Below are 26,974 nucleotides of genomic sequence, written 5' to 3' on the forward strand. Positions count from 1 at the left end.
TAAGATTGCTCGATATCTTAATTTTTATGATTTTAAGTCTTCATGTGCTGATTCGAGCTTATTTGTTAAGAAAACAACAATTGGATGCACCCTGCTCTTACTTTATGTTGATGACATGATTATTACTGGTGATGATATTGTTGAAATTAATGATCTCCAAGATGCCTTGTCTATTCGTTTTGAAATGAAAAGATTAGGTGAAGCTGATTGTTTTCTAGGTTTGGAAATTAAGAAAGGTGAGGATGGTTATTTTCTCTCTAAAAAAAGGATATGCATCAAGTTTATTGGAGCGGTTTCATATGGAGGATTCAAGAGAAAAAAACTACAGGGAAGTCATTAGTAGATGCTACAGTTGCTTTGTCAAGTTGTGAAGCAGAATATGTAGCTGCTACGATGGCTACTCAAGAATGTTTGTGGCTCAGGAGGCTTATTCAAGAAATGGTGACTACCCTCGTTCAGCCAATTCAAATTAATTGCGATAATGAAAGTGCAATCAAACTTGCTGGAAATCTGGTGTTTCATGCTCGTTCGAAACATATTGAAACTTATTATCATTTTGTTCGAGAGAAAGTGTTATCGCAGGATGTTGAATTGCAGAAAATACACACTAAACACTTGTCTATTAGGAAGACATTTCCACACTTTGGCAAGAAATGTTTTATTTATCAACGGACGTGGGATTTCACAATCCACCCTAGTGCTCGGGTGACATAGGTGTTTGACTCTGATATCACTTGTAATAATTCAAGTCGATCGTTAGCAAATATTGTACTTTTTGACCCGTTATGTATCGTTGTCAGCCTCACAATTTTTCGTTTCTTTCTCCGATTAATAAGATTTCACAGCTCTGGAATGTGGGTAGGCCAAAATATAAAATGGGTTGGATATGGTTCATAAATGTGAGTTAAGAATGGTTCAAACAACTCTCCATTCCACATATGAGCCATTCAACAGATCGGTTTCTTCGCGGCTTCCACCATCGACGTGGTTTCTGATTGCCGATGACTCATTTCTTCAATGGGTATCATCAATTTCTTCTCCCTTTCTCCATTTCTAAGATCACTGCGATTCTTTCTTCTTCATAATCTGTTGACGTTTCTTTGTTTCTGCGTTCTGGGATTTGATTATTGCGTCTGCCTATCGTTTCATGGTTTATGATTGATTTGTATGATTTTCAGTACATGTTTATGGCTTTAATTGGTTAAGTATGAGATTTGAGATTTTCTTTCTTCCTGTTGTTGGTTGCTCTGCTTGTAGTGATGCACATGAAGTGTTTGATTTATTTACGCAATGAAATGAATTTGGGTTTCGTTCCTTTACTTGGATTCTTTTGAATACAACTTCTTGGCTCTTCAAAATTCCCTTCGCTGACGTTTTAGTTTGTAAGAATTAAGTTCACCGCAAGTAGACATGGTTCTCTTTAAGCTTTCACTTTCGGGCTCCCCTCAAAGTTTTTAAAACGTGTCTACTAGGGAGAGGTTTCCACACCCTTGCAAGGAATGTTTCGTTCTCCTCTTCAACCAATGTGGGATCTCACAATCCACCCCTTTGGGGGCCTAGTGTCCTAACTGGCACATTGCTCGATGTCTGACTCTAATACCATTTGTAACAGCTCAAGTTCATCGCTAGTAAATATTGTCCTCTTTAGATTTTTCCTTCTGGGCTTCCCCTAAGGTTTTAAGATGAGTCTCGTCTTAAAACTTCGAGGGGAAGCCCAAAAGAGGAAGCCTAAAGAGAACAATATCTTCTGGCAGACTTCACCGCTAGCAGATATTGTCCTCTCTAGGTTTTTCCTTTCAGGCTTCCCTTCAAAATTTTTAAAACACGTCTATTAGAGAGGGATTTCCACACTCTTATAAGAAAAGTTTCGTTCTCCTCTCCAACCAATGTGGGATCTCAGTAAGTAGATGTCTTTCTTTCCCATGTGTGGGACTCTGTCTCAAGCTCAATACCCATTGTACTCCTAAATTGCTTTGACAATTACCAACATGTAAATAATGAGTAATGCTGTTTGTGTTTGCAACCTCACAATGCAAGGAGTCTCACAGAGTTGTATTGAATCTATACGACCTTAGCTGCGGATCGGCTCGATAGTTCTCGACAACATTGTTAGGGAAACCCATTAAAGGCATATAGTAAGTGCTGAACTTTGTTAAGATATTATGTTACTCGGTACCCAAGTAAAAGAGTAGTATATGGATAAACTGAGACTACATCCAATTGAAAGCGATTTTAAGGATATGAAATTATGATTAGGAAATGTTTAAAACTATTGATAGTTACTGTAACGGCTCAAGCCTACCACTAGCAGATATTGTTCTATTTGGGATTTTCCTTTCAAGATTCCCCTCAAGGTTTTTAAAACGCGTCTACTAGGGAGAGGTTTCCACACCCTTATAAAGAATCCTTCGTTCTCCTCAACCAATATGGGATCTCACCGTTACTACTCATACTAACAAGCTATACCATTCTTTTTTAGGTAGTTCAATCATATGAACTCTGAAGTTAAACATGTTTAACTTGGAGGTATGTAGGATGTAATAGCCCAAGTCCACTGCTAGCAAATATTGTCCTCTTTGGGTTTTCCCTTTCGGACTTCCCCTCAAGGTTTTTAAAACGTGTCTGTTAAGAAAAGGTTTCCACACCCTTATAAAGAATATTTCGTTCCCATCTCCAACCAATGTGGGATCGACCTCTTGAAAATTTCCTAAAAATCATGTGAGTGAGATAATACATGCTAAAATGACACGTGTTGGTTTGTGACTATAGTCTTCACTCTTGGAAGAGTTCATGACAAGTAAGAACACAGTCATATCGCAGAAGATGTAGGAGAATGTCGGGACCATCAAGTGCCAAATTCAAATTCTAAATCTTAGTCTGAATCCTAGGAAGTTTACGTGTATATTTTGATGAGTTGATCTTATGAATCAAGTCTCCTTTACGAAAAGTTTGGGCACTAGATAGTCTTTTCTTACTTGAACTGGTGTTAGGACAATGAACACTACTTGTCTCTACATTAGTAATGTCGATTTGTGTTGATGAAGTATCGCATGATATCGCTTTCTTGCAAATTCTCACTCCAAAGTCGACTTAAACATAACTTAACTAGTTAAAGTATATATCCTCGACCAAGTGGTCAGACATTCAAATTCTCGCCCTTTACGTTGAACTCAAAGTTATACTGATTTTGTGAGTGGTTGATTCTCTTATACATTTCAGCTGAAACTTACAGCTTGTTGGGTCACAATTGCAACAACTTTAGTAATGAGGTTGATCAGCCTTTGGTTGGCTCGACCATCCCTGAGTATATTCTTCAGCTTCCCAGTGAAGTTAGCAGCAGTCCCGTCGGTAGACTCGTGCGTAAGTCGGGATAGAGATAACAATCATAGATTCTTTTTAGTCGATACATCTATTATATTATTCGTGGTAATGTTCGTTGTATTGACTGTGTCGATGATTCAGAACCTCAAAACAATGTTAAGATCTGGGGTACTTCTGAAAGTTCCACAGGTTAGGCATAAACAACCAACGACCTCGGCCGCGAATATCGGTCTTGGATTCTAATGTTGAAGAATCATCAGGCTGTGATGTCGGACTGCGTTGTCGTGGTGGTAGCAAGGCAACTAAAGGGCAGTCTGCCGGGCAAGAACAATGGAGGACTTGACACATCTGGCTACAAAACCAACTGCAGGGGCAGGGCTGCAGAAGTTGGCTCGGATGACAATTGATGAAAGTCTGCTCGGGGATGCTCGAGCCATGCCAGCTCAAGCCCACCTCTAGCAGATATTGTCTATTTTGGCCCGTTACGTATCACAGGACTAAGAGTGGATGAAGTTATGAACATGACATCCTTAACCTATTAGTCCAAAAGCATCGTGGAGAGAAACAAAAGTCCATAGACCACCTAATTGACACCAATGAGTAAAATCTCCTTGGGCTTCAGGACTCCATAGTAACAACAAAGAATGTGCTAAACTATTCGCAGGAGTCGAGACTACGGCAGTTAAGTAGTTGCATTCTTCCAAATAGGAACTTGTAAGTCCATGGGTATACCACGAAATTACAAAGGATGTACCTGTAAACCAACCTCCTACTGTAAAATAGGCACAAGGAAAGAGCAATTTCTCCCTCCAATGTCGCTCAAGGATGCAACTTTTGAGAGAGAATACTATTGAGATAACTGAAAAACAAAAACGTTAACCAACGAGAATCGTTTCAATTATTTGAATTCATATAAATTCATGTTCAAAATTACGAAATATGAGATAATATTATGTATGTGACATCTCACGTCGGTTGGAGAGGAGAACGAAACATTTCTGATGAGAGTGAAAACCTCTCCCTAGTAGATACGTTTTAAAAACTGAGGGAAAGTCAGAGAGGAAAAATCCAAATAGAACAATATTTGCTAGCATCGAGTTTGAGTTGTTACAATGATATCAGAGCTAGACACCGGGCGGTGTGCACCGGTAATAGACACCAGGTAGTGTGCACTGGCAATAGACACCTGGCAGTGTGCACCGGCGAGGACGTTGGCCCCCAAGGGAATAGATTGTGAGATCCCACATCGGTTGAGGAGGGGACGAAACATTCTTTACAAGGGTGTAGAAACCTTTCTCTAGTAGGCGTTTTAAACTTTGAACGGAAGTTTATAAGGAAAAGTTAAAAAATGACACAAAAAGAATAAGTGAACGGTGCATTAGAAAATGAAAAATAATAAAATAAAAATATTTATAAATAAATTTCATAGGGAAAAAAATGAAAATAATAAAAATAAAAATAAAAATAAAAAAGAAAGAAAGAAAAAATTGGAGTAAACATTGGATGCTTTGAATGTATGTCTTATCAAATATTTGGATTATGACTTATGAGTTCGCATGCAATACACTGAATGATGAACACTCACTTTCCCTTTCACAATTTTTCTTTTCAAAAAATAAAACAAATAGATAAATAAATAAATATAAATAAAAATTTTGTGGATTTTTTTTTTTTTTTTTTTTTTTTTTTTTTTAAAGAAAAAGAGAAAATAAATAAATAAATTTGTAGAATTATTGGTGTCATAGTTGCTAAGTATGAATATAGCATGGGAGAGAAGCAACTTTATCCCGATCGAAAAAATTGAGCCACTTAGTAAGTTGGAGAGGCAGTCATACCTACATGACCCCACTAATTTTTTTTTTATCAGAGCATCGAGCTTTTAGGCCTCAAAAATTGGAATGAAATCTCGTGACCCTTTGTTGGTCTTGGTCCAATGAAGTGTCAGAGTTTGGGCGCCCCATTACAGTAGTCTAGTGGCCCGACTGGCTAAGAAGGTTCCACCCCCAACTCCAACCGCTGGTTTACCTAGCTTAGAAATTAAACAAATAGGGAATAAACTATTACAGATCTTTTTCGGGTCAATTTTTTATAAGGATATCATTGACGACGAGTCTTTTTCTACTGAAAATATGTGTCAATTTCATCCCATTTGAACATTCTTCACAAGACAAGACGGTTGAAAAATATTAGCCGTGACTCGATTTTTCACCTAAGGCTTCAAATGCTACGAATAGAGTTTTCACGCTCGGATTTGGATTCTGAGGTCTTGTACTCATGGCTATAATTTTTTTTCGAGTCTCATTGTAGTCTTAGTACAATCTCTAATGTTCCTAGACACTCGTTCGAGAAACGAAAAATGTCGCTAATAGTAAATAGCCTATATATATATAGATAGATAGATATACATACATATATATGGACGATACATGCATGTCCAACATACATTTAAAAGAGTTTGTCTTAAGCTGAAAGTTATTTTTGTTTTGATGTGGTGGTGGAAGAGATATGATATGAATTATAAGGGTATGGGTCCAAAAATAATGATCCCTAGAGTGACCCTACTTAGGGCTGGTGGGCAATCATATTCTATATGCTTTTTAATAATTATATTCTCGCTTTTTATTTCTAACCCTAATTTTTTTTACGAGAACATAAAATTGTAAAAATAATCAAAATTAAGTCGGTCGACTTAATGAGTTATTGGAGTTTAGACTCGTTAGGTCACAAAATCTCTTGGATCATAACCCGAACATTAATAACTAAAATTTCATAAAATTCAAATATCAAATATTTACAAGTCATAACGCATCACTGACATCTGTTACAAATGTTAAATATTCTTATTTAAAAGAAAGGGTAAGGTTGGATTGTTGTAACAGTCCAAGCGCATCGCTAGCAGATATTGTCCACGTCGGCCCGTTTTGTATCGTCGTCAGCCTCACATTTTAAAACGCGTCTACTAGAGAGAGGTTTCCACACTTTTATAAGAAATGTTTTGTTCCCCTCTCCAACCGATGTGAGATCTCACAGTCCATCCCTTTGGAGGCTTAGTGTCCTCGCTGGCAAACCGCTCGATGTCTAGCTTTGATACCATTTGTAACAGTCCAAGTGCACCCCTAGCAGATATTGTCCACTTTGGCCCGTTACGTTTCCATTTCAGCTTCACTGTTATAAAACGTGTCTACTAAGGAAAGGTTTCCACACCTTTATAAGAGATGTTTTGTTCCCCTCTCCAATCGACATGGGATCTCACAATCCATCTCCTTGGAGGCCCAACATTCTCACTAGCACACTGCCCGGTGTCTAGCTCTGATACCATTTGTAACAGTCCAAAATGCACCTCTAGTAAATATTGTTCACTTTTGCACCTCTAGTAAATATTGTTCACTTTGGCCCATTACGTATCGCCGTCAACCTCACAACTTTAAAACACGTCTACTAGGGAGAGGTTTTCACACCCTTATAAGAAATGTTTTGTTCCCCTCTCCAACCGACGTGGGATCTCACAGTCCATCCCTTTGGAGACCTAGTGTCCTCGCTGGCACACCGCTCGATATCTAGCTCTGATACCATTTGTAACAGTCCAAGCGCACCACTAGCCGATATATCTACTTTGACCTGTTACGTATTGCTGTCAGTCTCACGGTTTTAAAATGTGTCTGCTAGGGAGAGATTTCCACACTTTTATAAGAAATGTTTTGTTCCCCTCTCCAACCGATGTGGGATCTCACAATTCATCCCCCTTGGAGGTCCAACATTCTCACTAGCACACTGCCCGGTGTCTAGCTCTGATACCATTTGTAAGAGTCCAAATGCACCTCTAGTAGATATTATTCACTTTGACCCGTTACATATCGCCGTCAACCTCACGATTTTAAAATACATCTATTAAAAAGAGGTTTCCACACCCTTATAGGAAATGCTTTGTTCCCCTCTCGAACCGACGTGAGATCTCACAATTTAGGTTTGTTTGGTTTATGTGGTGAGTGGGAAAGTGAAATGAAAGAAAAGATAAAGGATGATTATTATTATTATTTGGGTAAGTGCCGAAAGGAGAATAATATACTTTCTTTTTTGCCTACTTTTTCATCTTGGCATCTTATATAAGTTTTTATTATTTAGTCCCCCACTCCCTTCTTTTTTTCTTTTATTTTTTTTAATTTTTCTTTTATTTGCTTCTCTCGTACTCCAATGTGTTCTTTTCAGACTCGTGAGAGCGGATTATGATATGAATCCAACAACTGATCACTTCCATGTACCCAAACGAGTAATTACAAGAAGTAATACAAAGAAGATTCAAGAATCAAATCAAGAAGATAATGGAGTGGCTGATATTGGAAAGTAATTAGAAGACTTGCCTTTGGTAGTTGAATTACCAATTAAGGAAATTTATTAATGTCTTATTTGCTTCAATTTGTATTTAATAGCATTTGTAGTTGGTGGATGAACTTTATTATGCTGGGTTACCTTTTAGATCTATTTAAAGGAATGTAATACTCATGTTTGGAGGATTTGTTGAATACAGAAAAATAACCTTTGTGTTTTCTTGATACCCTTTTGGTGTTATTCTTTTTCAAACCTTGCTTTAGGTTTGATGTTTAAACCGATTCATTGAATTAGTTTTGATCAAGCTAATTCTGGAGTGAATTGTCTTAGTATTTAAGAGTCACCATCATAGATTCCAAGTTCGATCTAAGAGTCATTCATCTTCTAACCAGCTCTTGGTTGGAATCAATCCGTTAAGTTAGCTTTCTCTGTGAACGTTTTGCAAGGATTCTAGAAAGACCTCTAGCTTTGCAAATTCCAGCATTCTAGGCGCTTATCAAATTATATTTATATTTTATCTATTAAATTATGTTGTGCTGACAAAAAAAAAAATAATAATAAATGTATTAGGGACTTATTAACACAAATATTAAAATAATTATGAAAATTTAGGGACCGGTGAGAAATTTTGTAAACTTTAGGGACTTATTTGATAAAAGTTTAAAGATGCGATGATTTGTCGGATTCAATTTCGATAGTTTATTTTAAAAAAAAAAAAAATTAATTACATTAATTTATATATGTATGTGTTTATATATATAATATATTTATTTATTTTATGAATTGACTCGAATTTTATGTCTATTTGGTAGAAAGAGTTAATTTGTATGTATATCAAAGGTTAGATTCGAGTAATTAACCACTGAGGTCCCTTGATTTTGTTTGATTAATCATATAATAATTTACCTCGCATGAAGTATTTTTCGCATGGGTCTGTTTATTTGATTTAAATTTAATTTAGTTATTTGATTTAGTCTGGTCAGAGGTGGGATGTTTTTTCTTATTTTTTTGTGTATTTTGTAATACCGTATAATAGTCTGAGATTTCTCCCCATTCTTAGCTAATTTCATTCTTAGACGGTGAGATTTTTCCCTATTCTTCAGTTTATTGTTTTTAACAGTAAGTTATCAGGTAACACTCAAAAGATTTCATTTAAAGTTTATTTGGTCCCTAAACTTTTAAAATTGTCTTGTATGTCCCTGAACTTTTTTTAATTCATATTTTTAAACAATTAAACAATAATATGTTAATTTACGTTTTATTTTTTTTTTTCCTTTTCAAAAAATTATAAATTGATCTTAAATTTCATTAATTGTCAAATTGATGTTGCCAATTAATCAATAATTACAATTTATAAATTAACAACAAATAATAACTCTTAACTATCAAATCAAAGATTGCCTGTCCTTTTGATGGAATTTCCTTTTCCAAAATATGCATAAATTATTTAAGAAGATAATTTAAAATTAGGCTTAAAGAAAAAAAATAATTTACGTGTCCTTTATTTAAAAAAAAAATAATAATAATAATAAAATCGTGTATATATACTAAAATTACTATAATACCCTTTAACTTTTTATAAATATTTCAAAATTATTATGACTAAAAATGTAGATTCTAGTTTTAAATTTTGATTTGAGGTGACCGAATATTTTAATTCTTAATTTTTGGGTAAGGGTAGTTTTGGAATATTAAAAAAAGATAATTGTGGATTACTTTTATATAATTTATAATTTATAATTTAGCACAATAATGATCAAATAAATGGTGGTATGATAATTTTGGGGTGTGCATGGTAATAAGTAAAAGATTGAGGGCCTAAGTGATATTTTGAAATTGTTGATTGAGAATAAACAGAAAAAAGATTTTAAACTTTTACGGTTCATAAAGGGTGAAGGAGAAGACTTGGAAAAATGAGATCATGATTTGTCAAACGAAATAACGACTTTTTCCCGCTCTTTTATAATTCTTTTTGATTCCTTGATCGCACAGTTTGGAATGGATTTTTGACTTTTATGTTCGTTCAAAGATTGCAGATTTTCTTGCCCCTTTATCGCGCTTGTTTGCCTGCTCAAACAGGGCACAAATGATCACAGAGGAAAAAAGGAAGAAACCCAAAAAGAAGGCACAAAATTAGTGAATCTAGCAAGGTTTGATGGGATTGCAAACAATTTGTGGCGTGCTAATCGAAGGTATGACCCACCAATAAGGCCCCATTGGAAAGGAAGATTGTAATCTAGTGATTTGCAACAATGCACTCAACCTGTTCGACGAAAGTCGCGAAAGAACTTCTTGACCTTTCCTCAACTGGGTCTCTGTCTCTGTTTATGTCTCTTTACACCCTTTGTTTCCTAAGCTCTCCCTTGGCTCGCTTCCTCTGAATGGACCGAAGCGACATGCTGCAGCTCCAGCTCCAGCAACAGTTGTCTCTTGCTAAGTCTGTGCGCCACCGCTGCAACGAATGGTTTGTTTGTTTGTTTGTTTGTTTGTTTGTTCTTTGATTGTCTTTTGGTCTGTGTAGTTTTCAGCTAGCTCTTGAGTAGATGTTAATTTGGCTTTTGTGCAGTTTTGTGTACTACTTAACTTGGGTCGTTGGTTATATGCTATAAGCTATGGTGTAATGCTGCCATTTTGGTCATTGTTCTTTTGTACTTTCTGCTATTCTAACCCAGCAAGATCTCTGCTGTTTTGTTATTGGGGTGCTTGTTACCTGGTCTAGATAGTTTGTTTTAATAGTCACTTGAATTTTGAGCTGGGTCTTGTTGTTTTCGATTGAAGTTTTTATCTATAGTTAGTGTTACTCTTTTTTTTCTTGTTGTTGGGGCTTATTTTTCTTGTATGCTTGTATATTCTTTTATTTTTCTCAATGAAAGCATACTTAATAAAAGTCATCCCTTATATTTGAATGTTCTGAAGAGTCAACGTTGTCGTGCTGGTTTTCGCTCAAGTTGGAGCTTTTCTACGCAAGCCAGTTATGTCCTGTGAGATCCCACATGGGTCAGGGAGGAGAACGAAGCATCCTTTATAAGGGTGTGGAAACCTCTCCCTAGCAGACGTGCTTTAAAAACTTTGAGGGGGAAGAGGACAATATCTACTATGGTGGGCTTGGGCCGTTACAAATGGTAGCAGACAAACACTGGGCGATGTGCCAGCAAGGAGGATGAGCCCCAAAGGGGGAGGACACAAGGCGGTGTACCAGCTAGGACGCTGGGTCTCGAAGGGGGGTGGATTGTGAGATCCCACATCGGTTGGGGAGGAGAACGAAACATTTTTTATAAGGGTGTGGAAACCTCTTCCTAGCAGACGCGTTTTAAAAACATTGAGGACAATATCTGCTAGTGGTGGACTTGGGCCATTACATGTCCGGTTTAGGATTTATTATGGTACATCAATTGATGTCTCGTTTGGCACTGATTCGTGTGTTCCGAAATGATTTAGACGCTCTGCTTTGATTGACTGTCATCTTAAGAGTTGGTTTATTGGTTACATGTTTACCATATTGAAATTCTAGATTTATTTTGGCTACACAATGCTTTCTACCTTTTGTTCTCTGTATGGTGTGCTGCATATTGATGGAATCTGCGTGAATTCTCTTTTAGTTTGTAAATGGCATAGACAATTCCATTAGATTTTGAAGTATCTCCAAATCCATTTATTGCAAAACAAAGAGCTAGATCTCTCTCTCTCTCTCTCTATGGCTGTTTTCTTCTTGGCACAGTTGTTGGAGTTGCAGTTTAAATTTGGACACCTTTGTTTGTGAATAATTGGCTATTGATTTGTGTAGGATTTTCCGCGATGTTCCTAGCGATATTACAATAGAAGTGGCTGGAGTTACATTCTCCTTGCATAAGGTAACACTAACAACTTGAATGATGTAGTTTCCTCACTGTGTTTAGTTAGGAACCACGACTCTCCAAAATGGTATGATGTTGTCCACTTTGAGCATAAACTCTCATGACTTTGCTTTGGGCTTCCCCAAAAGGCCTCATACCAATGGAGATAATGTTCCTTCCTTATAAACCCATGATCATTCCCTAAATTAGTCAATGTGAGACTCCCTCCCAACAATCCTTTTCTTGAACAAAGTACACTATATAGCCTCCCCTGAGACCTATGGAGCTCTCAAACAGTCTCCTCTTAATCTAGACCCGACTCCTTCTTTGGAGTCCTCAAACAAAGTACATCATTTGTTCGACAAACGAGTCACTTTTGACTACACTTTCGAGGATTCTATTGACATGAACCAAGACTCTCCACAATTGTATGATATTCTCCACTTTGAGCATAAGCTCTCGTGACTTTGCTTTGGGTTTCCCCAAAAAGTCTCATGCCAATAGAAATAGTGTTCTTTCCTTATAAACCCATGATCATTTCCTAAATTAGCCAATGTGGGACTCCTCCCAACAATCCTCAACATGTTTTTCTGAATAATACCTGCATAATGCGTTCTCATCCTGCGAACATGAACTTGTAGAGACAAAGCATTAATGTATATAGAGAAAATCCATTTAGAGTTCTGGACTTGAACATATATTCTGCCTATCCTATAGCTGAAATCTATAGTTCCTAATGAATGACTGGTTTAACTCAACTACTGAACGCAGTTCCCTCTCGTCTCTCGAAGTGGGCGGATTCGAAGGTTAGTTGCAGAACATAGGGATTCCGACATCTCGAAGGTGGAGCTTCTTAATCTACCAGGAGGTGCTGAATCTTTTGAGCTAGCAGCAAAATTTTGTTATGGGATCAACTTCGAAATTACTCCAGGAAATGTTGCTCAGCTATGTTGTGCATCTGATTATCTTGAAATGAGTGAAGAATTCTCGAAGGATAATCTTGGTTCTCGAGCTGAAGAATATCTTGAGAGCGTCGTCTCAAAGAACCTTGAAATGTGTGTTGAAGTGTTGCAACAATGTGAGAATCTGCTCCCTTTAGCTGATGAGCTGAAAGTAGTTAGCCGCTGCATTGATGCAATAGCATCAAAAGCTTGTACAGAGCAAATTGCTTCGAGCTTCTCACGCTTGGAGTATAGCAGTTCAGGGAGACTTCACATGAGCAAGCAGGCCACGTGTGATAGCGACTGGTGGATCGAGGATATCTCTGTTCTTCGTGTCGACTTGTATGAACGAGTCATTACTGCCATGAAGTGTCGAGGGGTTCGTCCTGAGAGCATAGGTGCATCCTTGGTGAATTATGCTCAAAGAGAGTTAACAAAGAAATCCAGTTTGTGGAACCCATCTGGCCAGACAAAGGTCGATTTTGTTACGAGTTCATACGGGCAAGAAAAACTTGTTGTTGAAACAATAGTTAGCCTTTTTCCAGTTGAAAAATTGGCTATTCCAATCAGTTTCCTTTTTGGGCTTCTGAGGAGTGCTGTGATGCTTGATTGCTCTGTTGCTTGCAGACTTGACCTCGAGCGAAGGATAGGATCTCAGTTGGATATCGCTACTCTTGATGATCTTCTGATTCCATCCTTCAAACATTCAGCTGATACTTTATTTGATGTTGACACGGTCCACAGGATCTTGGTAAACTTCTCTCAACAAGACGATAGCGAGGACGATATGGAAGATGCCTCCGTTTTTGAATCGGATAGTCCTCGTTCGCCATCTCAAAGTGCGTTGTTTAAAGTATCCAAATTAGTAGACAACTACCTTGCTGAAATTGCCCCGGATGCAAACCTCAAGCTTTCGAAGTTCATGGTCATTGCAGATTCCTTACCTTCGCATGCACGCACCATCCACGATGGATTATATCGAGCCATTGATATCTATCTTAAGGTACGTATGTGCGCTTTTCCTCACGGCCTAAGTTTGAGTTCATGTTCTATTTTCTTATAGTTACTTGGTGATCCTTTACCAGTCGAGGAACGAGATTATAGTTGAACCTCGTAAACTGATTGTTCTTCATTTCTTCATGGTTTCAGTTTTTCACATTGTGCACCAGGTTCTATAATTGTGTCTTTTGATGTTTTCATTGCCACAGGCTCATCAAGGTCTATCAGATTTAGACAAGAAGAAGCTCTGCAAGCTAATAGATTTTCAGAAGCTCTCGCAGGAGGCCGGAGCTCATGCTGCTCAAAACGAGCGCCTTCCCCTCCAATGCATGGTTCAAGTCCTTTATTTCGAGCAACTGAGGCTTCGTAACGCATTGTCGAATTCTTGTGGTGATGAAGACTACAAACCTTCGCATCAATCATGGAGGATTAGCAGTGGTGCATTGAGTGCAGCAATGTCTCCACGAGACAATTATGCATCACTGAGACGAGAAAATCGGGAGCTAAAACTTGAACTGGCTCGACTACGGATGAGATTGAATGATCTCGAAAAAGAACATGTTTGTATGAGGAGGGATATGCAAAAGTCCAGTTCTCGTAAATTTATGAATTCGTTCTCGAGGAAATTTAGTAAAATGAGCTTCTTTGGGAATAGCTCTTCAAAGGGTTCGAGTTCGCCATCGAAACATTCACTGAGGACGGATTCCAAAGTGATTGAAAGAACATGTACAAGTGCAGAATAGTTCCAATTTACATCACTCAGAGCAATGCAGAGCCTCTTTCTTTGTCAAGTAAATGCAAGTTTTTCCCTTTTTCCCCCTCTTTCGTTCGAGAATGGTTCGGTCTATTTGTAACCTGTAAATGATTAGTATTGCCAAGAATTCTTTATCGATGATGTTTTTGGTAACCAAATCTCAACAGTATTGAATGTTACTCACCGACCAACTTTCATTTCTCTTTCTTGTTATCGTGGAATTCGTCTTCGTCATCCGCCCTTACGCGAACGAACTCATACTAATGTTAGGACTTTTCGCAAGCGAAAAAAGTATGTATTTATATGGGGTGCAGGTGAATGGAAGTTGAATCATTTTGTTAGGTCTCAACGAGGGGAGATCAGGTCAAACAACAAAACTAAAGTCTTTGTATTGCCAAATCTTGTTCAGTTCCAAGAACGGAGTCATGCTCTATAGGACAACTTGAATAGCACAAATTTTGTTCCAATCGATCGAGTGGTTTTCAATATCACGTAAGAGCATAAAACACCTTTCACCAAAAGACTATGTGAGTTTGGTGCAGGCTGCTTTTCCCGAGTTGGAAAGCCTACATGTGCAAGCTAATCAGGGTTGGGGTCCCTCGCTCCCTCATTTCTTTTTTCTTTTGAAAGACGATAAAGACTATCCTTTGAGTAAATGTTCAGAGACTATCCTTTGAGTAAATGTTCAGAATATCATTGTTTAGAATGTTTCAATAATGGTTAAAGTGGTTGTTGTTGATTAAATCTCCTTATAGTTAGGAGTTGATTTAGTTTTGATTTAGTTTTTTATCTGATTCAATCTGTTAGGAGTTGATTTAGTTTTGGAAATATATATTTTTGTATTCTATATATATATATAGAGCATTCTTGCTCTTCATAATATAATATTTTCATCAACCATTCAAGCACTCGCTCTTTCACTACCAATAATCCATAAAAGGAAGACAATAAAAACAACGATGTTCCGTTCGCGAAGACAAACATGACCTAAAAACCAAAAGCCACTGGACCAATCACTAACTTCAACGTTTAAGTCGTTTTGGTATAGATGTGGATGCCAAAAGCCAAACCTAGAATTACCAGGGGAGCTAGAAACTGGAGTACCTTGATAATGAATTCCAGTGTCTTGTCTTGGTTGTATAGGGGCTGCTTTGGAGGAATGTACTCTCCTTTTGCAGGAATAACCGAGCTATCGATATCGCCTACGTAAAATTCTTCCATCATTGCACTAGCAGCGCTGCTGTGCCCGACGTCGAGAAAATCATTGGTTGCATCCTTACCTGTAGATAACAAGCCCTCAAACATTATATTATGATCCGTTCATTTAACAAATGTTATTAGGAGCATATTGCAATGAAAAAGTATCGTCGTTTGTTGTTCCCTACCAGTGCTTGACAACAAGACTTCATCACCACCAGGATGGTCTTCGAGGAATTTTGTCACATCATATACCTATTGGATTAAGGCAAATGAACAAAATGAAAGTGATACCAAGCACAACATAATCAGTAATATAAATGATATCTTTTCTGGAGCGAAACTCATTCACACTGCTCCATAGTTGTCTCGCAAACAATATGCAGGTAAGAAACATAGACACAGATAAGACACTATAGAAACACGATCAAATGTCATTTTAAAAAAAATCAAAGACAACTATGACAAACACTCAGTTTAATAAAATATACACTTTTTAAAATATATATTATGTTATTACTGGAAGGAAATCCAAAGTTGTTCAACATGTGTTTAACAAATATTGGAGTTATATTGACTTTGCAACTAGTGTCCTAGTGTCACAACCTTACTGTGAAGAGAATAGGTTTTAACTCTCACGATGCGATAAAAGAAGCGGCGACCCTCAAATGGCACCAATCGACCACACGAGGGCCTAAACAAGTACCATGATGAGACCAAGGAGGACGGTGTGCCATCTAACACACCACACAGAGTGGACATTGAAGAGAAAACGAGGAATAAGCAAGATAAGAGCAACGAGTAGACAGAGTGTCAAAGATAGGCTTGTTGAAGGGTCGAGTAGGGTCCTAGGCCTTAACCTTGAAAGTCGAGATTTCGAAGGGACTTTGGGCATGCAGTTTTGGAGTTAAGTCCATCCATATGAAATATGAATGCTCGCAAAATTTGGAGTCAAGTCCATCATGTCTACACTCGCCAGTTAGGAAATGACTCAAAATATCCTACAGGGGAGGCATGGTGTCGGCTCCACATTACACCTGAGCCTTGTAGCCTAGGCGAGCTACCCTGTGGCACATGTGTATGTCACAATGAAAGCAAGCGTTCCGAGACGAGTGTCTCGGGCGACTTCCTTTGAAATGGATTTTTCAAAGACATTACCGAGTAGCACGGGTGTGCCGGTATTGCACCTCTACTCATGTGTCGAAAGTTGGATTTTGCACCCGCTATCCGATACAATATCCATAAAGGACAACTCTAAGAAACCCTATTCACTACTTAACATATTGACCTATTTATTCTAGGATTTCGTAATTATTAAGCTTTGGTCACTTGGTTTATCCCGTGACTCCCATTTGGTTCTCTATCATATTAACACATTACTTTTTTTTGTTTTCATTTCGACTCAATTAAGTTAGTCTTGTGTCTAATAAGTCTGTCAACTTTAAAAAAAACTATGTAATAAGTAACTTTTTTGAGTTTAACGACTTACAAGTGTATATATTTTAATCCATTAAACTGTGTATATATTTTAATCCATTAAACTATACTCTATTAAACTATACTCTAGTTAACTCATTTTATTTTTGTGTCTAATACGATTTACCTATCACACAAAAATGGTCTGAGACAAGATCAAATGATTAAGGTTCTACTGAAATTCAATTTTATGCCTATATTACATATATGTAAAAAAAAAAATGCCATACACACAAAATTAAAAGTTTAGAGTTTTAATTAGTAATTTTAGAGACCTATCAAATCAAAACGACCTAAACTTTTTTTAGCCATAAAGATTCACGAGCCCAATTCAGTCTCAAACAAGAACACAGAACAGTAATCCCATTCATCAAACTCAATCAATCAAAAGAAAGCATACCCAGTGAACCGTGAACCATATAAATTAGAAACAAGAAAAGAATCATACAAAGGAAAGCAAAAGCCAGAAACCCATCAAACAGAAAATAAGAGCCGAGCCATGTAAAGAATTTAAAGCCACATTGGGTCACACAGACAAATGAACACATACCTTATCCTCAATGATCAACCAGCAGTCGTTGCGGTTGTCGTGGGAGGCAACCTCAGCCAAAGTGAACACCGTGCGGCCATCCATGGTCGCAGCTTGGAAGAGTGTTGTGTAATCTGGGAGGCAAATCTTTCTTGTTCTGCAGCCAAAGGGGCGGCGGTGGATTTAGAGGTTTTTAAGGGTATTGGGAAATGGGGTTGGTGGGACAATGAATCTCAAGATTTCTTTGATTTTATTTCCTAATGAGCGTTGGACAGGTGAGGCTCATGCAATGCCATCTCATACCAACCTTTCTTCTTCAATTTTTCTTGTCACTCAGACCAGAAAAGTCAAAAGAATTTATATTTTTAAGAAAATACCTTTTTTGTCATCGAATTCTTCCAAGTATGTATATACTTTTGAGTCTATACAAAACAAGTTCCTAATATTGGAATATTTTTCAATTTTGTTTCTAATATCTTCAAAGTTTATATTTTTCCCATAAATTCTAAAAGAATGACCATTATAAGAATTTTAAATTGTATCAATTTTTAGCATATTAGCATTTTAATTCATGAATCCAGTATAACAAATTAAATAATTAAGGTTAAGTAAGTTATAAGTTTTTTTTTGTGGGGAGAAATTATTTAATTTATGGAGGATTACTATATTTATATAGCAACTAAGAGCCTATTTTGAAATTATTTTCTAAGAATATTTTAGTTCGAGTGTTCTTCAAAAATACATTTTGTTTTAAGCATTTTTTTTAATATTAGCAAACGGTTTAGATTTTAAGAGAACTATTCTATTTGGGTATATTTTCCTTAAGTGTTTTTATATACAGGTTCTCTTGATTTATTCTACCCTCCAAATGCTTAAATTAATTTTAAACCCGGATAATTACCAACTTTTAAAACCGTCAATAATACTCTTAAAACTTTTAAAGAAAATTTCAAAAATATCATTGTCGTTAATTTTTAACGGACCGTTAACATTTTGTTTCAAGATACCTTTGAACTTTATATGAGTTTTAAAAATACCATTTAATTTTTAGAAAAAATTCAAAAATATCCTTTTACTTTCAAAAGTTTTATTAATACACTTCAACTTTTTTAAAACTTCAAAAGACATTTTTAAACTTTTTGAAATATTCAAAAATACTTTTATTGTTAGTAACACGATTCAAAAAATACTCATAAACTTTAAAAAACAACGTTAAAAAATTTGAAGATAATCTAAAGTGTCAATAGATAGTTTTCTTCTATAACATCCACCATAAAAATATTTTTGAGCTTTTTTTCTTATAAATGTAAGGAGTTAATATAACTTTTAAAATTTCATAAATATGTTTTAAAAATAGACATATAAAAGTACTTTCGGAGGATATTAATGAAACAGTCAACTAAGGTATTTATAGTTTCCATAAAAAACTAAAAATTTTCAGAATTTTTTTTTTTTTTTTTTTTGAAGGTATTATTAAAAAATATTTTTTAAAAAACAAAATACAAATTTTATGGCTTTTTTTATTTATTTTGTATGGAAATTTATCAACAAACAAACAAAAAAACAAAAACAAAAAAAAACAAAAAACAAAAAAAACTGCATTTTTTCCAACCAAATATTGAAAGAAAGTTAACAAAGGAAGCTTTGATAGCTTCTCATTAAAAATGCATTTTCTTTTTAAAAAAAATGTAACAAAACTTTGTTTAAGCAAATTTCTACGACCTCAAAGCTCCCCGAAAAATGGGGACAGCCTCTCCAAACCAATTGCTTCCCTTCCACACTCTTCATTCCCATTATAATTTTATTTTATTTTTACGACAAACACAACAAAAAAAATAAAATGAAATCAATCGAAAAACAAGGGAATTTGAGTTAAAATACCTGAATGTCTTCTTCTTCTTCTTGTTCTTCCTTCCAATCCCCACAGTTCTTGCAGAAGCCATTCCCTGTCAAATTCAACATTGGATCTCCCTCGTTCACTCTCCCATGGTGTGTTTCTTTTCTGTCCTGCAATTTCCAAATGCTTTTTTAATTCCACAAGATCAAGAAACTATGATGATTAATGCATGAATTGCTGAAGCTTAATTTGAGTTTGATGGCCATCTATTTGTATCAAGATCAAGAAACTAAGATGATTAATGCATGAATTGCTGAAGCTTAATTTGATTTTCATGGCCATCTATTTGTATCAAGATAAAGAAACTAAGATGATTAATGCAGGAATTGCTGAAGCTTAATTTGATTTTGATGGTCATCTATTTGTATCAAGATCAAGAAACTACGATGATTAATGCATGAATTGCTGAAGCTTAATTTGATTTTGATGGTCATCTATTTGTATCAAGATAAAGAAACTAAGATGATTAATGCATGAATTGCTGAAGCTTAATTTGATTTTCATGGCCATCTATTTATATCAGTAATTGATCGAAAGACCAAAGGAATTGATCTGAACTACCTGAATTTCTTCTTCTTCTTCTTCTTCTTCTTCCTTCCAAGCCCCACAATTCTTGCAGAAGCCATTCGCTGTCAAATTTAACATTGGATCTCCCTCGTTCCATGGTGGGTTTCTTTTCTGTCCTGCAATTTCCAAAATGCTTTTTTAATTCCACAAGATCAAGAAACTAAGATGATTAATGCATGAACTGCTGAAGCTTAATTTGATTTTCATGGCCATCTATTTGTATCAGTAATTGATCGAAAGAACAGAGGAATTGATCTGAAATACCTGAGTTTCTTCTTCTTGATTCCTTCCAAGCTCGAGCAATTCCTGTTAGATTTTCGATTAACAATTACAAGGTACTGAGTTTTTTTTTTTTTTTTTTTTTTTCCCTTTCAATCTCAGAGAATAAAGCAGGAATTCGTGGAAGTTAACTTGATTCTGTTGTTGATGTTCATCGATTTGCATCACTAATTAGGTTTTTCCAGAAATATAATGATCTATTGATTCTACTGACCTGCATTCAGTTGATATTTCTGTCCTTTTTGTGATCTTCGTGAACACGGAAGGTTGTTTCGATTCTCCAGATTTCGATCAGATGTCGATAGTTGAGGATGGCCGTAGCCTGGCAGGCTATACTCTGGACGACGTTCTGGCTAATAATAGATTAGGGCCACCGGCCGCTTCAAGGGCCGCTGAAATCCGCGGCAGAACGCTGCTGGATATAATCCGCGACGAGGAGCCCAGCGTCGGCAAGGGGCTTTTCGGAAAGGACAGAAGGACTTGGAAGTCCTTTAGGGATAAGCTCCGGCTGAAGCGCGCTGGCTCTGCTTGGGTCTCGACGGTTCCGATTCCGACCTCCGATATTCCTGTTGAAGACAAGCGATCTACAGCCGGAAAGCGAAATCAAGTCCGTTTCAGCGCGTCTCCGTCTAAAAACTCCGCCGATTCTTCAACTCGTCCGTCTGAAGAATCTTCCAAATCCACTCGCCGTCAGATGTCTCGACAGACTTCCAGATTGAACAACCCGAACGATGCGTCCGCGTTCCATTACGATGAGTCCTTCGATTACTCATCAGTTCCAGATGCAGCGCCGAATCGAACCATGAGACCGCAAATGTCGCGCCGTAACTCAATCCGTGTGTCTGCAATGGACTACACGGATCCAACGGAACCAGATCGCGATAACAGAGCTCGACACTTCAATTTCTCAGAGTCGAGAATGATGTCCGCTAGAGAAGCCGTAGCAGCACAAGAAGCAGCCGATGCAGCAGCAGCCGCCGCGGAAGCTACAGAAAAAGACAATGAACAAAACGAGAACAACGAGAAGGAAGACGAAAACGAAAACGAGAAGGAAGACTCAACAACCGCATCGGAGAAGGAGAAGGAGAAGGAGGAGGAGGAGGAGGAGGAGGAGGAGGAGGAGGAGGAGAACTCACCGTCGTCTGAGCCGGTAAGGATATCGCTGATGGACCTATTGCACGAGACGGATAAGGAAATGGGATTCGGAGGATCGACTTACGGAATGGGATTTGGAGAAGATTTCTTCGACGACGACGATGACGACGAAGACTACGATGAAGATGAAGACGACGGGCATGGCGGAGAATTCACCTGCTGCATTTGCATGGTGAAGCATAAGAACGCGGCATTGGCGCCATGCGGGCATACATTTTGCAGGCTGTGTTCGAAGGAATTCATGGTTAGCCGCGGGAACTGTCCCACTTGCAGCGATTTCATCTTGGAAATCCTCGACGCTTTTTGATTCTGATTTTGAAACTCATTTCTTTGATCATTTGATGAGGATTTGAAGATGCTCAAATTTGAGTAGAGATATCATTTTGCGCCCACAAAGATTAGTTGTTGTAAAATATCCCTCAAGAATTTCAATCTTTGTATTCCCAAAGTGTATATCAATCTTTGCCTACTACTCTATTACTTGCTCTCATTGGCTATTACTCTTGTCTTCTCAACATGATCATCCTATAATTCTCCATTAAATCATCACTATTATATTCATATGGAGCCCAAAATAGGAGGCCGAGTCAAAAGAGATTTTTCCTTAATAGCTAAACACGGATATGTTTATATCCTCTCTCCGATGTTATATATTTCTCCCTAATAGCTAACTGGGACTGGAATTATGTTCCTCGTCTTCACTTACGTGCATGCACAAGTCGTCCTAGACTGAACCAAAAATAGAAGAGAGAGCCAAAAGAGATTTCTCCTAAACTAGGTCAGGATTATACTCTCCTCCCCGCTATAATATATAACTTGTCACAAACACCTTAATGGCAGCGGACTTGCGATTGTGCAACACTCACTTCTCAGCAACAATTGAGTTAAGTCTATTCGTTCTTGCGTCTACGACCAAGCGAATATGCTCAAGCCTCTAGCCTCAGTTCAAGAATAAAGTTTTAGAAAACGGGGTAGAGAGATTTCGAAAGAGAGTTTTGAAAGGAAGATTTAAAAAATTAAAATTGGTATTATATGAAAATATAAAAGCAACAACAACGCCCATGTGTGTGTATATATATATATATATACAAACAAATATATTTGGATTAACTTGTTGGCATATTATGTGGAGAAATTGGGCTTTAGAGAATTGGGCCAAGTCTCTAAAAGAAATCCAGGCCCAATTAGCCCAATTGGCCCACCAGCCCAAAATAATTTATTATTACAAAAAAAAAAAAAACAAAAAAACAAAAAAAGCGACCGATAAAGAATCTTCATCAGAGACAGAGGCAAATTTCTTTACAAAGCATGAAAAGAAGAGTCCAGTGGAGAAGCTCAGAGAGCAAGCAAGGCTTATCTCAAGCACATCTTTTCACCTGCATTCCCTCCTTTAACCAAAGCCTGTGGACACAAGATCCTTCCTGGTTCTCATATTTCCATGGTCAACCAAAACAAAAGCAGAGAGAGAGAGAGAGAGAGAGAGAGAGAGAGAGAGAGAGAGTTCCAATTCTTTTAAGCTTTCCAGCAAAAGCATTACAGAACAGTTTCACAATGCATAAGGAATGGAACGATTGATAATAAACATAATGATAAGAAGCGTTTTCAAATCTAGAAACGACGCATAATCATATCGGTGTCGAGCTTGAACTCGAACGACCTACAAGAGTTCACTTGGAAGCGTAAACATATGTCGACAAACTCGAACATATGATTAGGGATTCCAAGAGCAACTCTAATACTCCTACATATCCCTCTCTTTGTCTCTTTTCTTTCTATTTATCTATCTATCTATCCCGACCAAAAATGGAAGTTAATCACCTTCTGTACTACTTACTTGATCGCCCTGACATTTTACAAATCCCTCGAGGATGGACCGACGGGCAGTTAAAAGGAAAGTCTGGATAGCGGAAATCGTTTTCGGTTTGTTCAACCTCTGGTCCTCATGATTGTGATGCTTCCCTTACCGCCTTCGGTATGAATCTTGGTTTTACCTACCACGGGCTTTCCAGAGAATGCTGAAGTTGGGTAAGATAGAGAGGGGTCTTCCGGATGATGCTTCGATTTTGACGGTGGAGGTGTGCGGATCCGCTGGTTTATGTCTTTCAAGGTAACGTCGCCATGGAATCCACAGGGCTTGATGAAGGCAAATGGGTAGGCAATTGAAGAAGCCAGTTTAGTGGGAGTTCTAATGTATGACTTTCGACCTGCACGTACAGGCCAACGGTTTGCAAGACATTAACTCGGTGACACGAGGAAATGGAATACGGTCCATAGACAAAATGATGCATCAAAAAAGTTGAGCAGAATAGAACCTTTAAAGATTATGTTCCGAGGAGTTCGAGTAGGATGATGTTGAACAGCATTAGATTTGAACTCAGGTATAACGTCACAAAACTCTGCACGTTCAAATAAACTAATGTCATCTACCATAACAAGATCGACACTTGAACAAATGGTTTAACGAACGTCACCTGATACATCAATTTGAATGTCCGGAGTCCCAACAAAGTTCCTGAGTTGCACATTTTAAGACGTTAACGTAATCGACATTAATAATTGTAAGCAAAACAATTCAGATGCAAACAAGACACATACAAATCCTCAGGGCTGCAAAGCATATCAGCATCAGTTAAGCATTCAGCAATCCAACCTTCAGGTGAGTGATCCAAATTCTCATGACAGAAAGTGGACACATTATCTAAGGCAAATACATTATATGATTAGACAAATCCAAGAGCACTCGGGAATCCCGTATAAAGTATCGTGTTTGAGACAAACCTGAGAGTTGAGAACACTCTGGAATCCCGTATGAAGCTTCCGGGAGAGCAGCTGGACTGGAAACATCCTTCTTCTGGATATAGAACAAAAGGCCACAACAAATTTCATACAAGTTCTACAGTATACTTGTATATATCGACAAGTCTAAAATCGTAGCGGAGAACTTAAGTTTTTGCATCTAAGAGGATCAACCACAAGCAAGTGCTGAAAGAAAAGACAAATGAGAAGCCTGATTTTTTAAAAAATGGACCGTAAGCTCGAAAAGGAGCTCCTATCGACAGATTTCCTTGTTAAAAGCATCTCCCCCAAACACTAAAGATCGACAATAAGCTCCTTGGAGCAACTTAGTATCGCCCGCAGGAGCCCCCTTGACTCTCCCTCTATAAAAAAAGGCTTTTTGCCTCCAGGGTGCTGGCACAAGTTTTTATTAAACAACGTTCGACTTTCATGTGTTACGCATATAGCTAGAATTCCTTCTAAGCCAGGATCAAACTCAGATTTTGAGTATGATTGCGCCCTACTATGGTAGAACCTCGTGAATCGAGCGTACTACTAAACTAAAGATTGATTCTCTCTCTTAAACTATGTAATACGTTATATATTCTTTCTAGCAAACTCAATCAAAATCAAAGCAAACTTATTGCATCTACAAGCAATAACATAGAACTTATAGAATTGACATGTTTGACTGAAGTCGATCCGAATTCTTACAACCATACACCAGGAAGAGCATATCACTTACATGTGCTTTTAGAAATCTAGAAGATAAATCTTCATTGCATAGGGAAGTTTCCATATCTTGTGCAGTAAACTGTAACATCCGACGTCTCTTTGCCTGTGATTGAGTCTCCCTGGACTCTTCTGATTTCTTGTTCCTGTCATCTGAAACCCACTTCTCCACATTAGAAATGACAAAGAACCAACGACCCTTTAGATTAAAATCAAGTGTAAAGTTCTTACCACTATATGAAACATTGAATGCCAAGTCCCCACAAGCTTTAACAGGAGTTGTTTCATCAAACACGTACGAAAGATTTCCATTTTCGGATACCCCGTCCCACAGGAATTCTGATATCTCTGCTCATGACAATGAAAACAAAAAAGGTCCCAAGAATGAGTTTTAACACAACGTGATCAGATAATATAACAACTCAAGCCCACCGTTAACAGATATTGTCCTCTTTGAGCATTCCCTTCCGAACTTCCCCTCCAGGTTTTAAAACGCGTCTACTAGGGAGAGGTTTCCACACTTTTATAAGGAATGCTTCGTTCCTCTCTCCAACTAACATGGGATCTCACAGATAATGTAACAACTCAAGCTCACCACTAGCAGATATTGTCCTCATTGGACTTACCCTTCCAGACTTCCCCTCAAGGGTTTAAAACACGTCTACTAGGTAGAGATTTCCACACCCTTATAAGAAATGTTTCGTTCCTCTCTCCCACTAACGTGGGATCTCACAGATAACGCATAACAAACAAAGTAAACAAGAAAATTACTCACCTAAATCAGCATCCTTCTGAATGGTATACCCATCTCCTTCCCAATTCCAAGAATCACTGATAAAATCACACATAAAAGCAACAAAAGTGAAAGATTAAGCACATGCAACGCTTATTACCATAAGAGAAATGGAAAACAATTGATTCAATCTCAACTAAGCAAGTCAAACTACTGAAAGAAGCAAATTAAACCATACTTCTTGAGGATTTTCTCAACAAATTAACACAATAATTAAACAACTCGGAAGACTACAAGAACGCTATAAACAATAATAACAAGTCATTAGCTCTGAATGATCCGCTACTTAAATTAAATCCAACAGCCTCATCCTCCTCTCCATTTCGACCTCAAATTACCGATTACAGCGCAAGAAAATCACAACAAATCGAAGAACCATTACAATAAAACCCCAAAAAACAGCTTCCCCCAAAACAAGGAATCAACAAGAACAGCTAGATCTTCCAAAACACAAAATAAACACCGAGAAACCAAACCAATCACATAAACAAACAGATAGAGCAGAAGAACAGCGATCTTACTTGTTTTTGGCGCAATCATCCATGGCAAAAACAGTAAAACAAGAGCAACAGTCGTGAATTGCTATTGACTGCGATCAAAAAAGAAGCATTTGAAGAGAAATCCAGTTCGGTCCCCCGATGTTTGAGTTGTGGTGTGCTAGATAATGGGGGCTTAGGGGCGGAGAAGAAGGAGAAAAGCGCCCACTAACCGAGTAACTCGCAAGCCAGCACTTGGTCCTCCTCTCCTTTATTTATTTATTTATTTATTTTTATTTATTAATTTCTCTATTTTTGTAAATTTTAATTTTCCTCTTCCCAAAGCGACACAGATATATCAATGAGAAACCGCACGCTTTTATTTCTTTTTTTTTTTTCTTTTTTTGGTATTTTACCATTGATGTAAATTTGCTATAAAAAAATTATTTAATTACGAAAATAATAATAATAATAAATGAAAATAAAAATATAATTTTTTTATTATTAAAATACTTTTTCAAAATTTAATATTAAGACCAATAAATTATATTAAAATTATCGGAATTGTTTTATAATACATCAAGATATTAGAAATTTAAATGTAAGTGTTGAATTAAAAAATATATATATAATATAATTTTTTTTTTATTGATAGTAGATTTGAATTTCATGTAATAAAAATAATAAATAGATAAACAAAAATAAAATAAAATTTCCTATTTTTACTATTTTAATTTATATAAATGATTTAAAAGGTTATTTTAAATATATAATAAATTTTTATTAGAGGCGTTCAAACGTTCAGAAATGGAATAAACCCAACTTAATACATACTGTTTGAGTTGGGTTGGAGTGGGTTCATATAAATGAAAATTATATGGATCGGGTTGGTTCGTGAGTTACCCTAATACTAAATTAGGTTGA

General features: G+C 37.0%; 4 protein-coding genes and 1 long non-coding RNA gene across 6 annotated transcripts; 3 read left to right on the forward strand and 2 right to left on the reverse strand.

Moving 5' to 3' along the window:
* The first annotated feature begins 858 nt into the window (after positions 1–858).
* LOC111811175 (uncharacterized) lies at positions 859–4,278 on the forward strand. The gene is made up of 2 exons (XR_002817508.2): positions 859–1,021; positions 3,220–4,278. It is a non-coding gene; the product is annotated as an uncharacterized LOC111811175 (long non-coding RNA).
* A 5,259-nt stretch (positions 4,279–9,537) lies between these two features.
* LOC111811091 (BTB/POZ domain-containing protein At5g48800) lies at positions 9,538–14,355 on the forward strand. Its single transcript, XM_023697820.2, has 4 exons — positions 9,538–10,111; positions 11,432–11,498; positions 12,252–13,424; positions 13,630–14,355. The coding sequence occupies exons 1-4, from the start codon at positions 10,029–10,031 to the stop codon at positions 14,161–14,163; spliced, it is 1,857 nt and encodes a 618-aa protein (XP_023553588.2). The 5' UTR covers positions 9,538–10,028; the 3' UTR covers positions 14,164–14,355.
* Positions 14,356–15,089: 734 nt separating this feature from the next.
* Positions 15,090–19,914, reverse strand: LOC111811955 (cytochrome b5). Of its 2 annotated transcripts, none has more exons than XM_023699032.2 (4): positions 19,835–19,914; positions 17,398–17,533; positions 15,560–15,626; positions 15,090–15,454 (listed from the first exon to the last, which is right to left on the reverse strand). In XM_023699032.2, exons 1-4 carry the CDS (start codon positions 19,897–19,899, stop codon positions 15,204–15,206), a joined length of 519 nt encoding a protein of 172 aa, XP_023554800.2. In that variant the 5' UTR covers positions 19,900–19,914; the 3' UTR covers positions 15,090–15,203. The 2 variants fall into 2 exon arrangements, with proteins under 2 accessions (XP_023554800.2, XP_023554801.2); XM_023699033.2 differs by lacking the exon at positions 19,835–19,914 and adding an exon at positions 19,258–19,383.
* A 500-nt stretch (positions 19,915–20,414) lies between these two features.
* LOC111811954 (uncharacterized) lies at positions 20,415–21,746 on the forward strand. Its single transcript, XM_023699031.2, has one exon. The coding sequence runs from the start codon at positions 20,415–20,417 to the stop codon at positions 21,579–21,581; it is 1,167 nt and encodes a 388-aa protein (XP_023554799.2). The 3' UTR covers positions 21,582–21,746.
* A 1,026-nt stretch (positions 21,747–22,772) lies between these two features.
* On the reverse strand, positions 22,773–26,310 carry LOC111776314 (protein XRI1). Its single transcript, XM_023655738.2, has 9 exons — positions 26,096–26,310; positions 25,557–25,612; positions 25,013–25,129; positions 24,795–24,934; positions 24,053–24,125; positions 23,870–23,972; positions 23,746–23,786; positions 23,587–23,670; positions 22,773–23,478 (listed from the first exon to the last, which is right to left on the reverse strand). Exons 1-9 carry the CDS (start codon positions 26,116–26,118, stop codon positions 23,201–23,203), a joined length of 915 nt encoding a protein of 304 aa, XP_023511506.1. The 5' UTR covers positions 26,119–26,310; the 3' UTR covers positions 22,773–23,200.
* Between the last annotated feature and the right edge of the window lie 664 nt (positions 26,311–26,974).

This window comes from Cucurbita pepo, chromosome 15 (genome assembly GCF_057944985.1).
Source record: "Cucurbita pepo subsp. pepo isolate OVF chromosome 15, ASM5794498v1, whole genome shotgun sequence".
NCBI classification, from domain to species: domain Eukaryota; kingdom Viridiplantae; phylum Streptophyta; class Magnoliopsida; order Cucurbitales; family Cucurbitaceae; genus Cucurbita; species Cucurbita pepo.